The sequence below is a fragment of the Myxine glutinosa genome, chromosome 9 (genome assembly GCF_964187855.1).
Source record: "Myxine glutinosa chromosome 9, kmMyxGlut1.1, whole genome shotgun sequence".
Lineage (NCBI taxonomy): Eukaryota > Metazoa > Chordata > Myxini > Myxiniformes > Myxinidae > Myxine > Myxine glutinosa.
Genome location: NC_136269.1, coordinates 123,604,924 through 123,622,069, shown reverse-complemented (window position 1 = coordinate 123,622,069; position 17,146 = coordinate 123,604,924). Strand labels below are relative to the sequence as shown.

At 44.7% G+C, this 17,146-nt stretch overlaps 1 protein-coding gene across 8 annotated transcripts in view; it reads right to left on the bottom strand.

Moving 5' to 3' along the window:
- Nucleotides 1-17,146, bottom strand: part of LOC137434985 (ranBP-type and C3HC4-type zinc finger-containing protein 1-like) — a 37,547-nt gene that overhangs the window by 7,725 nt on the left and 12,676 nt on the right. For 4 of the 8 annotated variants that reach the window (XM_068128284.2, XM_078784876.1, XM_078784878.1 and 1 more), the window contains 3 exons: nt 16,260-16,401; nt 8,550-8,643; nt 7,919-8,081 (listed from right to left, as the gene is read on the bottom strand). In XM_068128284.2, coding sequence (XP_067984385.2) covers nt 7,919-8,081; nt 8,550-8,643; nt 16,260-16,401 — 399 coding nt within the window. Of the gene's footprint in view, nt 1-7,918; nt 8,097-8,549; nt 8,644-16,259; nt 16,402-17,146 lie in introns of all 8 variants that reach the window. The other 4 variants (XM_068128283.2, XM_078784875.1, XM_068128282.2 and 1 more) reach the window with 1 other exon arrangement.

The following is a 17,146-nucleotide window of genomic DNA, read 5'->3' as shown; positions in this document are numbered from 1 at the left end:
GTACCCATAGGAGGCTTGTAAAAACTCGGCTTGAGTTCTGCGCATACCGGACACGTCTTGCATAAATTACGTATATAGTCGACGGAGAAAGGTAAGTTCCTACTCCGAACGTAGTGGGCCATACGGGCGATACGGGTGATGCCCGGGTGACAAAAAGCATTGTGTATAGTACATAGCTCGTCGACCGTCATTCCAGAGCAGATGGGCCGAGACAAGGCGTCGGCCGCACGGTTATCCTTTCCCTGTCAGTGCACGATATCAAAGCTATAGTCGGCCAATTATATGCGCCAGCGCGCAATCTTTTCATTCTTCATATTTTGAGAGAGTTTCCCGTCGTACATGAAAGCGACTGATTGCCAACAATCTGACGCATCCCTCTCCACCACAAAAGGAACCGTCTCGTCGATGGAGGTCACAACGGTGCCAGCTGTCATCCTTCAGTTGTTGAAAGGACGTTTGAGCGGACAAGGTCAACGGAAATGTTTTGCACGTGACGAGAGGCCGTATCTTCTCTGAGAACCGTGGGACCCAAGGCGAATAATGTGCAAACAGTCCCATTGCTCGCTTTAAAGTCGCCCAATCGACAGGAGGGGCTAGGTCGAGTTAGGGTTGAAGCCTCTCACGAGGTCCTTTCATGATCTCCTCACACGAGGTCCTTTCATGAGGTCTTTTCACGATCTCCTTCTGACACGAAGTCCTCACACAAGGTCCTTTCACGATCTCCTCACATGAGGTCCTTTCACGATCTCCTCCTCACACGAGGTCCTTTCACGATCTCCTCCTCACACGAGGTCCTTTCATGATCTCCTCCTCACACGAGGTCCTTTCACGATCTCCTCCTCACACGAGATCCTCTCACGGGGTCCTTTCACGATCTCATTCTCACATGAGGTCCTCCTCATAATGTCCTTCTCACACGAGGTCCTCTCACGATCTCTCTCTCTCCCTCACACAAACCAGGTGTCTCACGAGCTCCTCTTTCAAGCGACCCGCCGAAAAAGGTTTTCCTTTTCTTCTTTCCAGCGTGGTCTCTCCTCATCTTCTCCCCCTGGACGGAGTCCCCGCCTCCCGCTGACCCACCCATGAGGCGGAGCCTATGAAAATAAATATAGATAGTACATAAGCCTCCACAGCACATTACACGGCCAGGCAGATGTGCAATGGCCAGGCAGATGTGCGATGGCCAGGCAGATGTGCGATGGCCAGGCAGATGTGCGATGGCCAGGCAGATGTGCGATGGCCAGGCAGATGTGCGATGGCCAGGCAGATGTGCGATGGCCAGGCAGATGTGCGATGGCCAGGCAGATGTGTGATGGCCAGGCAGATGTGTGTCTCTCTCATGGGAAGTTCTCACCTAATAGCCCCACATACTACATGAGGTGTTCATGCCCACATTTTATAAGGTCTATCCTATCTATAAATTACATACGCTGCCTCCTCAGCGTCACGTGTAACAAACAACTTAACGCGACAGGTCCCTGTTACATGTAAATCTAGCAGCCACTCGAAACATACTACACTTACCACTGTCCAAATATGGACCCACCCCCCCCCCCCCCCCCCCCCCACCGCCCCTCTCCCATTCCACATAACAATATATCTCACTATAATTCACCAAATGTCCATCTGTCTGTTCGAAGGTACCGTAAAAACTGATAAACCGACCGCAAAGATATTTTGGGTGGGTAATCCTGGGACCCCTGGGAGTAAAAGAGGCTATTTAGTTTTCCCAATTTCAGCTTTGGTCCAGCATTCTCAGGTTTGGACTCCCGCATAACATTCACATAACGTTCATTGTGACGATGTTCTCATTGTGACGATGTTGTGACGATGTATGTGTTCACGGTAGTGTTTGACGTGACGGTGTGAACGTAATTTCGTAATGTTTTTCGTTTCGTAATCCTTTAATGAACGTTTAATGTTGAATGAACGTTTAATGCCCTTCGATGTCTGGGGCCGCACGCGCGCTACACTGGACGGGCCAGTGTGTATCTTGCCCTCCGCCGTCAGGCTCGGGTAAACCGCTGAGCCCCATCCGTGATGGGGACTGGGGCTTGAGACAGTGTCCCACGAACGAGGAATTCCCAGTAAGCGCGAGTCATCAGCTCGCGTTGATTAAGTCCCTGCCCTTTGTACACACCGCCCGTCGCCGCACAAACATCACAATGAAACACAATCACAATTCACATATTCGTGCAATTCGAGAAAAGGAACTTTTATCAGCAATGTCGGCTATCCTGAAGTTCTAAGCTGAAGAATAGGTACAAAATCATTCAATTATTTTCCCTAAAGAAAAGCGTACAGTTGATATCACGATTTGAAACACGATGGAATAATATTTACCGATATGAACAGTGATGTGGCTTTTATTGAAATTCTAAGGATACTGTTTTGATTTTGATGATTTACGTGTGATATAATTTGACGGATGTTTATATGAATCGAGAGTTAGGAATATTGAGAGTTAGGTCCTTTACGATGCTTATGCTGCCTCGATGCTTTTGGAATTGGCGCGAAATACCACGAGGCTGGCCTGAACAAGTCGATCAAGGCCGAAGGAAGGCGGGACAGGAGGAGTGAGAGTGACGGTAAGCACGAGCCGCCAATCAGGGCTCGAGGGGAGTGGCTTACCACTGCGGCAAAAGGCGTGGTTTGGAACATTCGATGCGGGCTGGGGCGGGGCCAATATAACCCTGTGCCCGAAACCCCCACCTCAGTTATGAGAAGGGAGGCAGACGAGATATGAGGAGAGACGCGCTGTGACAAGTTACGAGGAGTTGGAGGGCAAGTTGCGCTGAGTTCAGTTACGAGAGTGAAAGCGCGCAGTTGTATTAATCGCGCTGTGAAAGACAGCTGTGCCGAACCACAGACGCGCGCATATATTTTCCTGCCTGCCTGCCTTTGTTTGAGATACGCGCCGCGAGGATTTTCCCACCTGCCTGCCTGTCTTCGCCGGGGGGACGTGCGGTGACCGCCAGAGGGCCACGCCGGGTGAGCTGTTACTGGACGACCAAAGCCGGCGCGTTCAGCGCATGAACAATTCTTCCTTCATCCCCCTGTGAGTGTGAATGGGCCCATTGTCTGGGAGATAAGTAAGACTGTTTAAGACTGCCCTGTGTCTCTGCTTCTTCTACCAATCATTGTAAATAATAATTAAACCTGTTATTCCTTTGATTCGACCGTCTCGTGTTTTCCATCATTGACTTAGCATGGTACGAATTATATCGCTCTGATCGGGTTCCAATAGCAAGGTAACAGCACGGACCACGTGGTACGCAATCCGTTCGGGTGTACTCAAATTACGCGTGGTTCGTGCGAGACTCGATCCCTGCTTCCGAGGCGGCGTGGGTACTTAGGTACGTGCGAAAATTGTCCCGAAACCCTGTTCCACGTCTGACCGGAAGTGGCGACTCAGTCTCGCGGTTGCGAAGACCCGAGGAGAACAAGGGGCTTCATCTCCCCTTGGTAAGGGAACGGGCTTCGCAAAACCGCATATTGTTGCGGTTCTCTATGCCGGCCTTCTTCCCCTTATCAAGGGGGGATTAATCCCTTTGTGTTTGCTGGGCCTTGACGGAACCGAGACTTGCAACGCCCTTCCCGGGCGAGCGCGGAAACAGGGTTTCGGGACCAATTCTCGCTCGTACCTAAGTACCCGCGCCGCCACGGAAATGAGGAAACAAGCCTCGCACGAACCACATGTGATGGTAGTATGCCGAGCGGATTGCGTACACGTGGTCCGCGCAGTCTTACTCAGTGGAACCCGATTGGAGCGATCTTATTCCTGCCACGCTTAGTCAATGGAGGAAACCACAGGAACGATCGAATCAGAAAGAAAGAACAAGGATTTAATTATTCCCACACGTATATACAGTTCAAGGACGAAGAGACACAGAATAGCCTTAAACAGTCTTAACTTATCCCTGGGACAATGGGCCCGTCTCACTCACACTCACACAGGGGATTGCAGATGGGCAGGTGTTCCCCAACGCGTCCAGGGATGGTCCTCGTCCAGCTCTCCACAGTCCCCGGCACGTCCCGCAAAGACGGTAGCAGGCGAAGGCAGGGACTCGTAGCGCGTCTCTCGTACAAAGGGATGATCGGGGCGAAACGGTAGAGGGCGGACTTTAGCGAGGCTGGCGGTTACTCAGCCTCGTTCACTCGCGCGGCTGAAATGCGCAATTTCGATATAAACGCACCTGGCTGCGCCCGCGTATATGTAGCGACCAACTCCTCTTCTTCAATACACTTGGTGTTGGTTAAGCGTGCACGTTCTCGTGCAATGGTCAAGTTCATCAGGCAGTACAACGCAAGTCCTTTTATCTCTCTCTCTCTCGCAGCAAGTCAAGTCCTCTTCGCCCTCCGATGCAAGTCCTCTCATACACAGCAAGTCCTTTCGAGGGCTTTGCGCAGAGGATTTTATAGCTACGCCCCTCGAACCTTCTGGAACTCACCAGACTCTTCTCACTACGCCCTCTGACACCACGACCTCTGAGCTCTGATTGGTGGCTCATGCTTACCGTCAACGCTCCTGCCACTCTGCCTCGACTCCACCCCGATCCTCCTCTGCCTGCCTCGTGTTAACTCGCCCAATATGAACCAACGTTAACGCAAAAGGGGTTGAGGCTACAGACGTAGGATGACCGGTGGCAGTAGGGCCTATCTCCTGGCTCTTACTCAACGCAGAATTAACAAAGGAGAGGAACTAAGCTCACAAATACTAAGGCATAACTATACTATCGCGAGGCTACATGTTGCTTGTGTGACTAACTATGGGGGACAGACTTTAACCTTTATTACTCTCACTTGACAGACTCAAAACCGCAACAATATATATATATGCACATCTATACACATATACATACATACATAAACACACACACACATACATTTTATTTTTTTATTTTTGTTTCTCACAATTCTATCTCTTATGATTTTCAATTCTTATTTCTTTTATTCAATTCTTATTTTAAAATGCATTTAATTAATTGTACAGTATCGGTTATTCCTAAACTTAAATATAAATAATTTAAAGGATTGCTGTAAATGATGTTAATTTCACAACATTTCACAAAATAAAAAATAAAAAAATCCCATATTCAACTTTATTTAAATTGTAAACCTCAAAACATAGTTGTTTCCTTACCTAAAGCAAGAACCTTAACCTGTAAGCAATTGAGTAGTTTCCTGACTGCATGGATCATCAGCTGGGCACTATTCTTCCTCGAGGTTTTGATCCTTTCAGCCCAGGACCTCTCCAAATGGCGGATCCACAACCTCGATCATGGATCCACATCAATAGATGGTACATCAGTAGATCCACAACCTCAGTTGCGTCCAGGCAGTCAGTCAACCCATCAATGCAACATCACTTATTCCAACTTTACTCGCTAGAGGATTTCATGTATTATCATATATTTATAACTTTCCTTACTCACTCCATAATAAGATAATACATTAAATCATGCACATCTTACCTTAAAGGGCCACAGACACAGAAAATCATGTTTGGTTTAATTAATAGATATTGCTTCACTTCACACTTAATCGTCCTTTTTTTGAATAAATATCACTCGATTGGCCCCCGCCACCAAAAAAAACGGCGATTTGGTTGCTCATGTGACTGGCTACGTCATCGAGGGAATTTTTGTTGCTGCTGGTAGTTTTTAATAATGATTTTGACTATCAGAAGATTCTTGGTCAGGCAATTATCATTGCGTGCTGAGAAACCTTTCCCTCGATTACATCACACAGGTGACATCATGAATGAACATCACGATTTTAGGGGCGGGACTCCACTACCAGCTAAAAACTACCAGCAGCAACAAAAATTCCCTCGATGACGTAGCCAGTCACATGAGCAATCAAATCGCTGTTTTTTGGGTGGCGGGGGCCAATCGAGTGATATTTATTCAAAAAAAAGGACGATTAAGTGTTAAGTGAAGCAATATCTATTAATTAAACCAAACATTATTTTCTGTGTCTGTGGCCCTTTAAGTAAACCAAATCTACCAGCCAGCACAACCACACCACCTACCTCTGGATCAAACTGTATTTCAAATGTTCTAAATGTCACCTATAACGGTTTTTTGCATGCTACCGTATCTTAGCAACTACGGATTCCTAGCAACATTGATTTGTAGTATATTTAATTCTTATATTGTACTGTATTTACATAAATATCTCATGAATAATATTTTTATTATCCATATTGTATTTTACAAATTCGATTTGGTGTCGTTTTGTGATTTTAAAGAAAACTTGTTTTAATCTACCAACTGTAGCTCTCTGTCCTAACATACTTCTGACGAGTTGTTGTAATTTATTGACCAGTCCAGAGCTGTGTGTGGTTGCTCTCACAGTCCCAATTATTTCACCTGCAACTGTACCATAAAATAGCTTTTCAGGAATGTTGCTGTCTAAGGCATTCGGACAATGTGGAATGGAAAAGCATCTCGTTATCAAATAATTTGGTGTGAAATTTATTATTATGGATGTCAATTTGTAATTTTAAAAAGGAAACTGAAGTGGAAGTTTGGTTTTCCTTTTTTAATTCAAGTTATTTTGGATAAATATCATCATGAAGCTGTTCAAATACAAATCCATCATTAATTGCCAACAAATCATCAATGAACCTGAAGATGTTTCCACATCTTCGTGCAGTTGTTAATTTATTCCTGCACATGTTCTGGACCCAATCAGACTCGTACATGTGCAGAAACAAATTTGCAAAGAAAGGAGCCGGATCAGAACCCATGGGTATGCCCACTGTCTGCTGGAGTATAATGTTGCCAAATGTAAAGAAACTGTTGTTTACAACTGTTGTTGTTGTATGCACACACACACTAGCTGGAACATTTAGTTTGGCAGCATGTGCTTATCCAAATAAATAATTGCAGGACGTGTGTGGATCATCTCCAAATAATGTGATCAGGCTTGAACTATCAATGTTTCTCGTGCAGTTTCCATGCCCTTACAAACCAACGCTTTGCTCACCCGCCCCATAATAATGGGATAGCTGAAACCAGAATAGTTGAACATAACCCCAGGATAGCAGCAATTGGCCGAATTGGTGCACGGGAAAATGGAAACCCCACGCTTTAACAATGGCTTCCTCTTCCCTAGCAGCCCACTAACCACAAGAGGGAAAATTGCTTTGCAATGCATGTACCCTACCAGGTTTCAGTTCAATATGTAAGGATAAGGAGGAAAAGTCTGAAAAACTGACCCATGTATAATATGTGATACTTTCCAAGTTAAAAATGGCCACAGCTCCGAGAAAAATTGGTGAAACGCCCTGAAACTCAAACTTCTTCTGCATCTTTTCATAATAAAGCTGTGTACCAAATTCCAGTGGAATATATTAAAGGGTATGGGGAAAAGTGCAGAAAACCACAGGTGGAACGGATGGACAGACAGACAGACAGACAGAGAGAGCAAACCTATAGTCACCTCTGGGTAGGGGACTAATAAGAGAAAACTTCCCTACATTAGTAATTTTATCAAATTTTCATAATAAGAAAATTGTGGTAATTAAAACATCAAGCACAGAGGAAATTAATGAATTGCTCTACACATGATAATTGACGGAGGGCATAAACCACTACAGCCAAAACGAGACACAGAACATGCACTTGTCTTGTGGTATGGCCACAACCAATGGATAGGTGAAGATGGTTCAGCTTACACATATAAATAAATAACCCCTTAAGGTGGACAGTTGAAATAATGTAAAGTAATTGGGGATGGGGTTGCGGGGGTGGAATTGGCACCCTCTCCCATTTGCACAACACACACTTCTACCTTGAAAAAAAATTCACTGCAATTCTGTTTCAGTGAATATTTCCATCGTTGAGTAAATAGGGACAGCTCTAGCATCAACTTTAAGCACAATCTAAAAATCATGGCTTTCTCCACTCACTTGGCTGTTGTTTCCTTGCTAACCGTGTACTCTTGATGTACAGGTACGCCACATGTCCGTCACATCGCACACCGTAAGAGTAAAGGCTCCTCTCATCCTTCATCATACGCCCTGCCAGCAACCACAGTTGACTATCCACTGTGAAGCCGAATATTTTCTGAGCCTGAGAAACAAAGCACTGACATACTAAATGTAGCCAATGACACACCTTTGTGCCCATTTGTCTTGAAAGGTCTTTTTTTTCCAAAATGGTAACTTCTTGTAAGATCTATAATGTGAATGATGTATTGATATATGGTAAAGAATAGGAAAAAAAAGAAGACAAGAATTCAGTGAATCCCCTACCCCAACAACTCCTCCAAAAATAAACTACCACCCTCTTCCCAGTGGCTTAAATAAACAAAAAAAGTTGATCTCAAGAAAGTTTAAGAACTGTTTCAAATTTACAAGTGCAGAAAATAACAATTCCTTGCCGAGGTTGAGAGACATGTTTGGGATGACACTCGTCTCGTACATTTATCAGGCAGACTCCAATCCATTTATCAGCCAGACTCCAATCCATTTATCAGCCAGACTCGAATACATTTATCAAGCAATTCACATATTGTTCAACAACAGCAGAAGAGCTGACCTCTTTCTTCAGTTGAGCAATTGTCATGTGGGGTGTAACCGTCACCCTCACCATGCTTGCCGATGTCGCAATATCCACAACCCCGACATTCAATCTGCAATAGACATGCACATATGCTGTGAAGATCATAAATAATTTTAAGGCATTTTGGAATAAAATGCAAATGAGATTTTTTATGCCTCCGCCGACGAAGTCGCCGTAGGCATTATGTTTTTGGGTTATCCATTCGTCCGTGATACGTTTTCGTTACCGCGATAACATGAGAACGGCTGAAGGGATTTAAATCAATCTTAGATCAAGTATGTACTATGGTGTAAAGATGAAACGATTAGATTTTGGGGTCAAGAGGTCAAAGGTTATGTTAGGTAAAAATCCTTTTGCCACGATAACTTGTGAACCAGCGATGGAATTTTGACTAAAGTTGGTACAAGTATGTATGTATTGTAACGGTTTTGGGAAACCGTGCACTGTGTGTGTGTAAATGATTGTAAATATACCCCCTTTTGTAGTTTTTGTAAATGTAATGATTCTTGTGAATACCTCCGTTTCATGTAAAGATCAAAGGTCGTCCTTTTAGTTAGTCCATCGCACACACGTAGAGAACCACAGGATCCCTCAATAGTTATATCATTATTATGTGTTCCAGTTTAAGGCTCTGTTTTCCATTGGTTGACTCTACATTGCACCAAATGAAATAAGATAGATCCCCTTTCAATGGCCCCAGAACCTCCATTGCCAACCGCATTGCCAACCGCATTACCTCCGTTACCAACTGCATTTGACTCCATTACGCATGCGGTCAGCCCGGGGAAGAAGGGCGTTGCCCGCCCATCGTCATCAGAAGGTGGAGCCAGGAAAGCCCTTGCCGACCAACCAAGGATGAGGGGTTTGGCCTGAGAGGGCGGAGAGAGAACGATCGAGGAGGTTCGTGAAAGTTCCATGGGCGTGGTTATATAACCCGTCGCGCGGAGCCCCCACCTCAGTTCAGTTGAGGGGGAGTTGAGGAGGAGTCGAGTTGAGCTGGAGGTTTGGAGGAGTGGAGGAGTCCTGTGGAGAGGTTCGGAAGCGTTTCTAACGTTCATTAAACGTTCCAAGGGAGGTGCGCTGAACCAAGTCAGGCTTGCGGTTCTGCCGAGAGAGACGACGCTGTTCAGCCCCTGCGCGCGCGCAGCTTCGACGCGCTGCTACGCGGGAACCAGATTGCGGTGGAATCGGTGGCCGTCCACTTCCAGCCCCGACGTCCTGTGCGGGATCAAGCTCCAGCCTGCGTCCAGCTGAACCTTCCTCCCCTTCCAGCCATTCGTTCCTGCCTTCATTCCCCATTCGTGTAAGTCGGACTGTCATCTGTGTTGTCTGGGGTTTTAAGTTAAGCTTGTTTTAAGGATTTGCTCTGTGTCCTGCTCCTTCCATTTCTTGTATAAATGCCCTCCTTTCATTTCCTCTTATAGATAGCAATAAACCTGTGTTCTTCCCTTACTTTGGTTTCGTCTTTCACATCCGATCGTCTTTGTGATTTCCCCCATTGAGTACCTGTGGTGCGATTTTGGCTAACGCTCAGGATCGGGTTAGTCTTTGCTAAACGGCTCGAACTTCGGGTTGCTAAAACCGCTCGGCAACTAGTCTATCTAAAACCGTGGTTCGAGCGGGAGTCTCTCCCCTGCTTCACGGGCAGGAGTGGCACTCAGGTCCTTGGGACTTTTCATTGACCAATTACCCTGGCTGCTCCCGGCCGGAAGGAGCGTTGGGATTTCCAGGACTCACGTCGGTCAGTAACAGACAAGGGGCTAACCCCCCCCCCCCCCCCTTGGTAAGGGGAAAAGGGCCGACGTTGAGATCTAACAGTATTATGATGCAAAGGTGACCTGATTTGATTTTGTGGTCAAAGGTCAGAGTTTGCAACAGGTTTTTTGTTACCGTGATAACTTAAAAACGGCTGAAGGGAACAAAGTCAAACTTAGTACAAATATGTATAATGATGTGCAGATAAACAGATTACACTAGGGTGTCAATAGGTCAAAGTGCACAGGGCACAGGTCCCATTAGGTAAAAATTCTGTTATTGTGCTAACTAACTTGAGAACCAGTGATGGGATTTTGACAAAACTTGGTATAAGTACATATTTTGATGCAAAGAGAAGCCGATTAGATTTTGTCGGCAAAGGTTAAAGGTCATTTCAGGTCAGGTAACAATGTGATACTTGAGAACAGGTGAAGGGATTTACATAAACTTGGTACAAGTATGTATAATCCACTACATAAGAGAGCTGTCTGTCTGTGTGTGTGTGTGTGTGTGTCTGTCTGTCTGTGTTGCCATTTTTCTCAGAGATGACTGAACGGATCTTCGTCAAACTTCAGAGGTCCATCAGTATGTGCTTGGGAGTTTTTTTTAGGCAATTTTTTTTTTTTTTTTTTTATAGTTCGTTTTTTTAGATTTTTTTTTTAAAATCACTCTATAGTGCTTTAGCCTTTTTGATTAATGACAGTTATATCCAAGTACACATTCGCATAGATAAATACAAAACAATTACCAGTCATTTGAACACAATAATCAAACAATTCTGGAAGCGGTCGACGTTGGTGGTAAGGCTTCTTCTTCTTCCTGAACGTCATCATACTTAACTCAGAAACGTGATGAACGGCACATTCAGCAGCAGATATTCAACGAAAAGGTAAAATGACGATTTGACATTTGTAATGGATTCTGATTTGGATGTAATTGTTATTTCCATTATATTTGCCCTCATTTCAAATATGTTAATGTTTCTTTTTCGCTTGAGCAACGCCAGGTACTACAGCTATAAACGCTTCTGTACTTTACTCAGGATACAAATACAAATACAACTTTGTCTGGGGGGTAACACAGGCTATGTGGCCGTGACCTCATTTGGGAGTGTGGGGAACCAGGAGAGGGACGTAAATTCTCTATGTAAATGTGTACCGTGTAGCACCACCTGGTGATGGTGGCAGAGGGTATTACAATTTCCTTTTTTTAACCTGGGCAACACAGGTTATGAAGCACCCTTTGCATGGGTAAATTTTTCATCCTTCCCTTCCCCCCTCCCCCAAAATAGAGGGGCCTGTCAAAGCCACCCCCCCCCCCCCACCCTCCCAAAAAGATGCATATATGTAGTATATCTTTCCCCTCCCTCTCTCCTCACCTCTACCTCTCCCTCCCCTTCTCCCCTCCCCCCTGGCAACGCCCGGGTACTCCTGCTCGTGATGTAATAAAGTGGGCGAAGGCACATCAGGCGGAATCAAAGAGTGCCGTTCTAGTTTTTTAAAATAAATTTTATACATATCAAGAACTTTAGTAAGCTAAGAGGCTGGCCTGAATTTTACCTCTTCATCAGCAATCTCTGGTCCCAATTAGTGAATGACATCACATTAGTGGAACATGCCCCATGACGTTGAGCCATTTATTTTAAAAAAGCTTCTAAACGTCATTATATAAATTAGCATCGGCACTCCCACCCTAAGGGCAGAAGTGCCCATCGCGGCCCACCTTCAGTGGGAAAATGAAAGTGGAAATATTTCCACAAAGTATCGTGGTAAGGCTTCTTCTTCTGGAACACACTGTACACTTGACAAAAAATACAATACAATGCAATCATATTTGGCCTTGCTGGACAACACATGCAGAGTTTTGTGCCAGCAAAATGCCAAAAAATATTAAATGTACACAAAGTGACCATTTTTTCTGAGACACACTATACACCTGAAAATAATTTTTGGTACATACTATAGTATAACCATATTTTTCCTTGCTGGACCACTCTGTAAATCACTGACTGACCGATATCAATGTTCGGTACCTTCCGGGTGTCATAGAAAGCCAAAATATGGTGTTCCGATGGACATCGAAGCCGGTACACCAGGAAAGGAAAAAAAAAATCACAGAACCATTGGAAAGCGTCAGGAAATGAAAATTTAAGTAAAATAACCGTACACGCATACGTTTAAAAAAAATTACCTCAATCAATATCTGCCATTTGAAAATTGTAATTTCTACAACTGTAAACTTTGAAATAAAATTGTTAATGAAAATTTATGTAAAAACCAGAAGCGCGTCCATAAAATAAATAAATAACTAAATCTAAATTGATATCTAGCAGGAGGTCGGTGATGCTTGCCGATAATCATAAAGTTTTTATTTATTATGTACCTACGTATTGTTACTGTCGCGGTTAAGATGTTATTTTTGACCGAGCGGTTGGTATGACCGCGACCTAACAGTTCCCCCGATTCTTCCCCAACTCACCCGATTCACCCCAAACTTTGGCCGTATCGCACCGCAGCTGCCCAATCTGGAAAACTCTAAAACGACCGAATGCAAAGAGGAAAAGGAATAAGATGAGAAGACGGACAGAAGAGTAATTGGATTTATTATTTACACATAGAAGTAGGAAGCAAGCAGTCACGTTTATTTACAACACATAAGACGCAGGTGACACAGTGCAATCTTTAGCTTATACAGACTTAATTACCTACCCAGGACAGAACAAACGAAGACGACTCACACGGGGAATGATGACAGGAATTGGCTGGAAGGAGAGGAAAGTCCACTGGGTCCGGCAGCACGATCCGCACGTTGGGCAGCCGCCGTGCCTTCGCGGCCCTGCTCCGAACTGTCGTCCAGGTCCCGCAGCGGTTGGCGAGCGTTGTTGCTGCTGCTGCTGTAGACGCTGCCGCTCGCGAGCAAGGTGACGAATAGCAGGCTTGGTGCTTCCTTGAATGATCTCTGCTTGTTGGACCTCACAACTCAGCTCTTTCTTGGACCCTCTCACTTCTCAGCTCATCTGCCTTGGACCTCCTCTCGTCTCAACGGCTTTGGCTCCCTTTCGTCTGCCGGTCAAAGCTCATCTCCTCTGGACACGCCCTGCCTTGGGTTATATAGGCCCCGCCCCTCAACCTTTGCGAACCTCCCCGATCGCTCTTCCTCCGCCCTCTCTAGCCAAACCCCTGGCTCATGGTTGGTCGAGTGGGGCTGGCTCACTCCTCCCCTCTATGACGAGGTGGAGACACGCCTTTCTTCTCCGACCCTGCCTCGTGGTCAATGGCGGTAATTGGAGCGGAGGTAGTTTCTAATCGACGAAAAGGGGGAATGGATGTTTTGGGAATGGGAATGAAAGTTTTGGGAGTGGGAATGACGTTTTTGGAGTGGGAATGAAGGGAATCTATCTCTTTCACTGGTGCAATGGAGTATTTCAATTAATGGGAGACACAGCCTTACCCTAAAACACAGAATAAGATATAACTATCGAACAGGGGTATTCTATTATTGGCTGACGTGTATGCTTGTGGACTAATTATGGGACGCCCTTTTGACCTTTACACAGCTCCGGAGGCAGGAGGCGCAGACTCAAGCAATATTCATCACCAATTTACCACAATACAACACAATCAAAAAAAAATACAGTCCTCATATCCGCAACAGTATGAAGGTACCTACGTTGTACCTACGTAATCCCTGGTGTTGGGCTATCGGCTAGGGTGCCAGCTTAGGATCCTAGGATCCTGGGTTCGAAACCCGGTCGATCGCTGAATTAACGCCAGGGGGGTTGACTCAGCCCGTCATCCTTCCGAGGTCGGCAAATTGAGTACCAGTTCACTGGTAATTCCCTGCTTGTCGTAAAAGGCGACAAAAAGGGTTGGCGGCAGGAAGGACATCCGGCCGTAAAACATTGCTTCAAAAAGGGAACCAAAAAACAACAACAACCACGGTGCCCGAAAAAGGCCAACCCCCGCTTTGCGGGGAAAAATGGCCTCTAAAGGTGTTTGTTTTTGTTTTTTTACCTACGTATGAAGCACGGTCTGTTATTGCTTACACAATGTGTAAACATACCCCATTACGCATTAGTATATGTTTGATGCACGTGATGTCTCTTTACTCAATCGAGCAGTCAAGCAAGTCAAGCATCATGAGCAAAGATAATAAAGCATGGGAACAGTGTTTAATTATCGAGTTATTTCAAAATTAACTACTGAGGGTGATGTGATGCTTCTGCCATCAAGCCTTCAAAACATCCTCGGTTCTACTTCACTGTATAAACTGGTGTCGACTTTAAATTTCCCACGACGTTTGTTTGAAAGAGTCTTGATCCAATAAGAACCATACAGGCAGTGACATATCGGGTTGTGTTCTCTAAAATCGACACCATTTAGTCCTGTACTAGACTTGGTGTGTACAGGACTAAAACAACTCTTTTTCCTCACACTTGCACTTGGTCGGGGTCGTTGCGCTGTATTTGAATGGTTATTTTATTCTAAACTAGCAGATATACCCATTGAGGACAGATGATGGGTAAGAATGGCATTTAATGGAAAGGCCATCGAACAACAACAACAATCCTGTGATGAATGGAATAAATGGAGACATCAACAACTAGACCAGCACTCGGTAGAGCACATACCTCCGCCAGGCTGAACAGTTTGTTTTGTACCCCACTAATGGGCCGGGTCTGGATTCGGACCAGAAACAAAATCTAATCGCTTGTTCTCGTCAGCGAAACAACTCTTCCACCAAGTTTATTCATAACACGTCCACAACCTTTTTAAATATCATGTTATATAATTACATTTCGTCCGATCTCTCAATGGTGAAGAATCATGTAAAAATTAAATAATTATCGAATCCAAATCCATATTCAGATCGTCACCAAAAGCTAATCGATTGGGTCTTGTCACACAACCAACCTCTCCACAAAGTTTCGTACAAATCCGTCCATAACTTTTTGAGATATCGTGCTATGTACCAGTTTTAGCCCCATCACTCAATGGTGAAGACAACAAACAACAACATGCATTTTAAGGCCATTTTCCCTGCTCGAGCGGGGGTTCGCCTTGCGGTCCCCATGACAATCTTCTCCATTTTGCCCTATTTTCTGCATCTCTCTTTGTTAACCCCCTTGCCCGCATTTCTTCTTCGACCATCTTTAGCCAAGTCTCTCTCGGTCTTCCCCGTCCTCTACTTCCTTCTACATTCATTTCCATCACTCTTCTCAACCAGTCACTTTCATCCTTCCTCAACACATCACCAAACCATCTCAACCTATTCCTCTTCACAGCATCCATCACAGGCTCTATTCCCATCATCTTTCGTAATTCATCATTTGTCTTGATTGGTGAAGAATCACCAATCTTTGTGAATTGTCTTCACTCAATGGTGAAGAATCACTTTAAAATTATACTAGCCGGATCCGGATCCGGATTTTCACCAAAATCGAATCAATTCATCGATGCCACACACCCAAACTCTCCACCAAATTTCGTCCGAATCCGTCCACAACTTTTTGAGATATCCTGCTATGCATCGTTTTTGGCCCTATCTCCCAATGGTGAAGAATCACTTTAAAAATTCTACTAGCCGGCTACACCAAAATCGAATCATTTCGTCCTTATGACATATGCCCCCTCTCTGCCAAATTTTGTCCGAATCCGTCCACAACTTTTTGAGATATCTTGTTTACAGACAGACAAACAAACAGACAAGGGTGAAAATATAACCTCCATCCACCTCCGGTGGTGGAGGTAATGATCCCATGATGTTGGGCTTGAAGTGGCGTCCATCCTGCACCCTTTCGTGAAATGTCCACAAACCTCAGCCACGTACAAATGTGGTCTGGGATGTGAGGGCCTTGGAGTACCGATGTACGATTTCGGGCATAAACGATAAACAATGTCACATTGCACACTTGGTCGAAATACTACTCACATGATGTTGCAGTTGGGGTAGAGATTCTGCTCCGGTTTGATGCAGAGCCTCACACCGCTTTGAGCTAGCCTTGAAGCTGCCTGCTTTGCACCTTCACAATCCCCTTCCCTTATTGCACGAACAAATTCCTGGCAGTTCGCTTCTGGGAAATACAAGTTGACACCAAAATGTAGCAGTTTCACCATGTAAGGGGTTATAATTGACATTCAAACTTGATTCCAATGTATCACTGAAGTCTGCATCACAACGAATCAACCAGAACAGCACTCGGTGGAGCCTCCTCCAGGCAGAACAGTTTACGTTTTGTATCCCACTGATAGGCCGGATCTGCATCCAGACCTTAACCACAATCTAATGCAGTTGTTCTTGTCACCAAACACATTTCGTTATAATCAACCCAAAACTTTTTGAGATATCGTGTTGTACAGTAAGCCTCCAACATTCCTGGAAAATGCCACGAATGTCAAATCCGCGAAAGTTGGGGCATTGTTTCAATGGAAATAAGGGGGATAGGTTCACGGAGGTTTGTGATTCAAAAGAGAAAATTTGAAAAGTTTAATAACACGGATACACATAACTACACTTTCATTAAAAATGCTTACAAATAAAAATACTGTAAACAATTCCAAAAGGTTACCTCACTTTTGCCATGAGTGTCATGGTATTTTATCGAAAACTAACCGTTTGTTTTGCTTCGATCATGCGTGATCCCCAAAGCACGTCTTGATCCCGGAAATAGTTGCCATTTAACTGCTCAGAGTTTAAGCTTGAAGGAAGATACGGTATTCTCTTATCTTAAGAAGCTAGACGTTGAGTTTAAATTGTATTATCTTAAACGTCCTCGCATTGCAGTCCTTGTGTTAGAATTGCATTTTATTTCATATCCA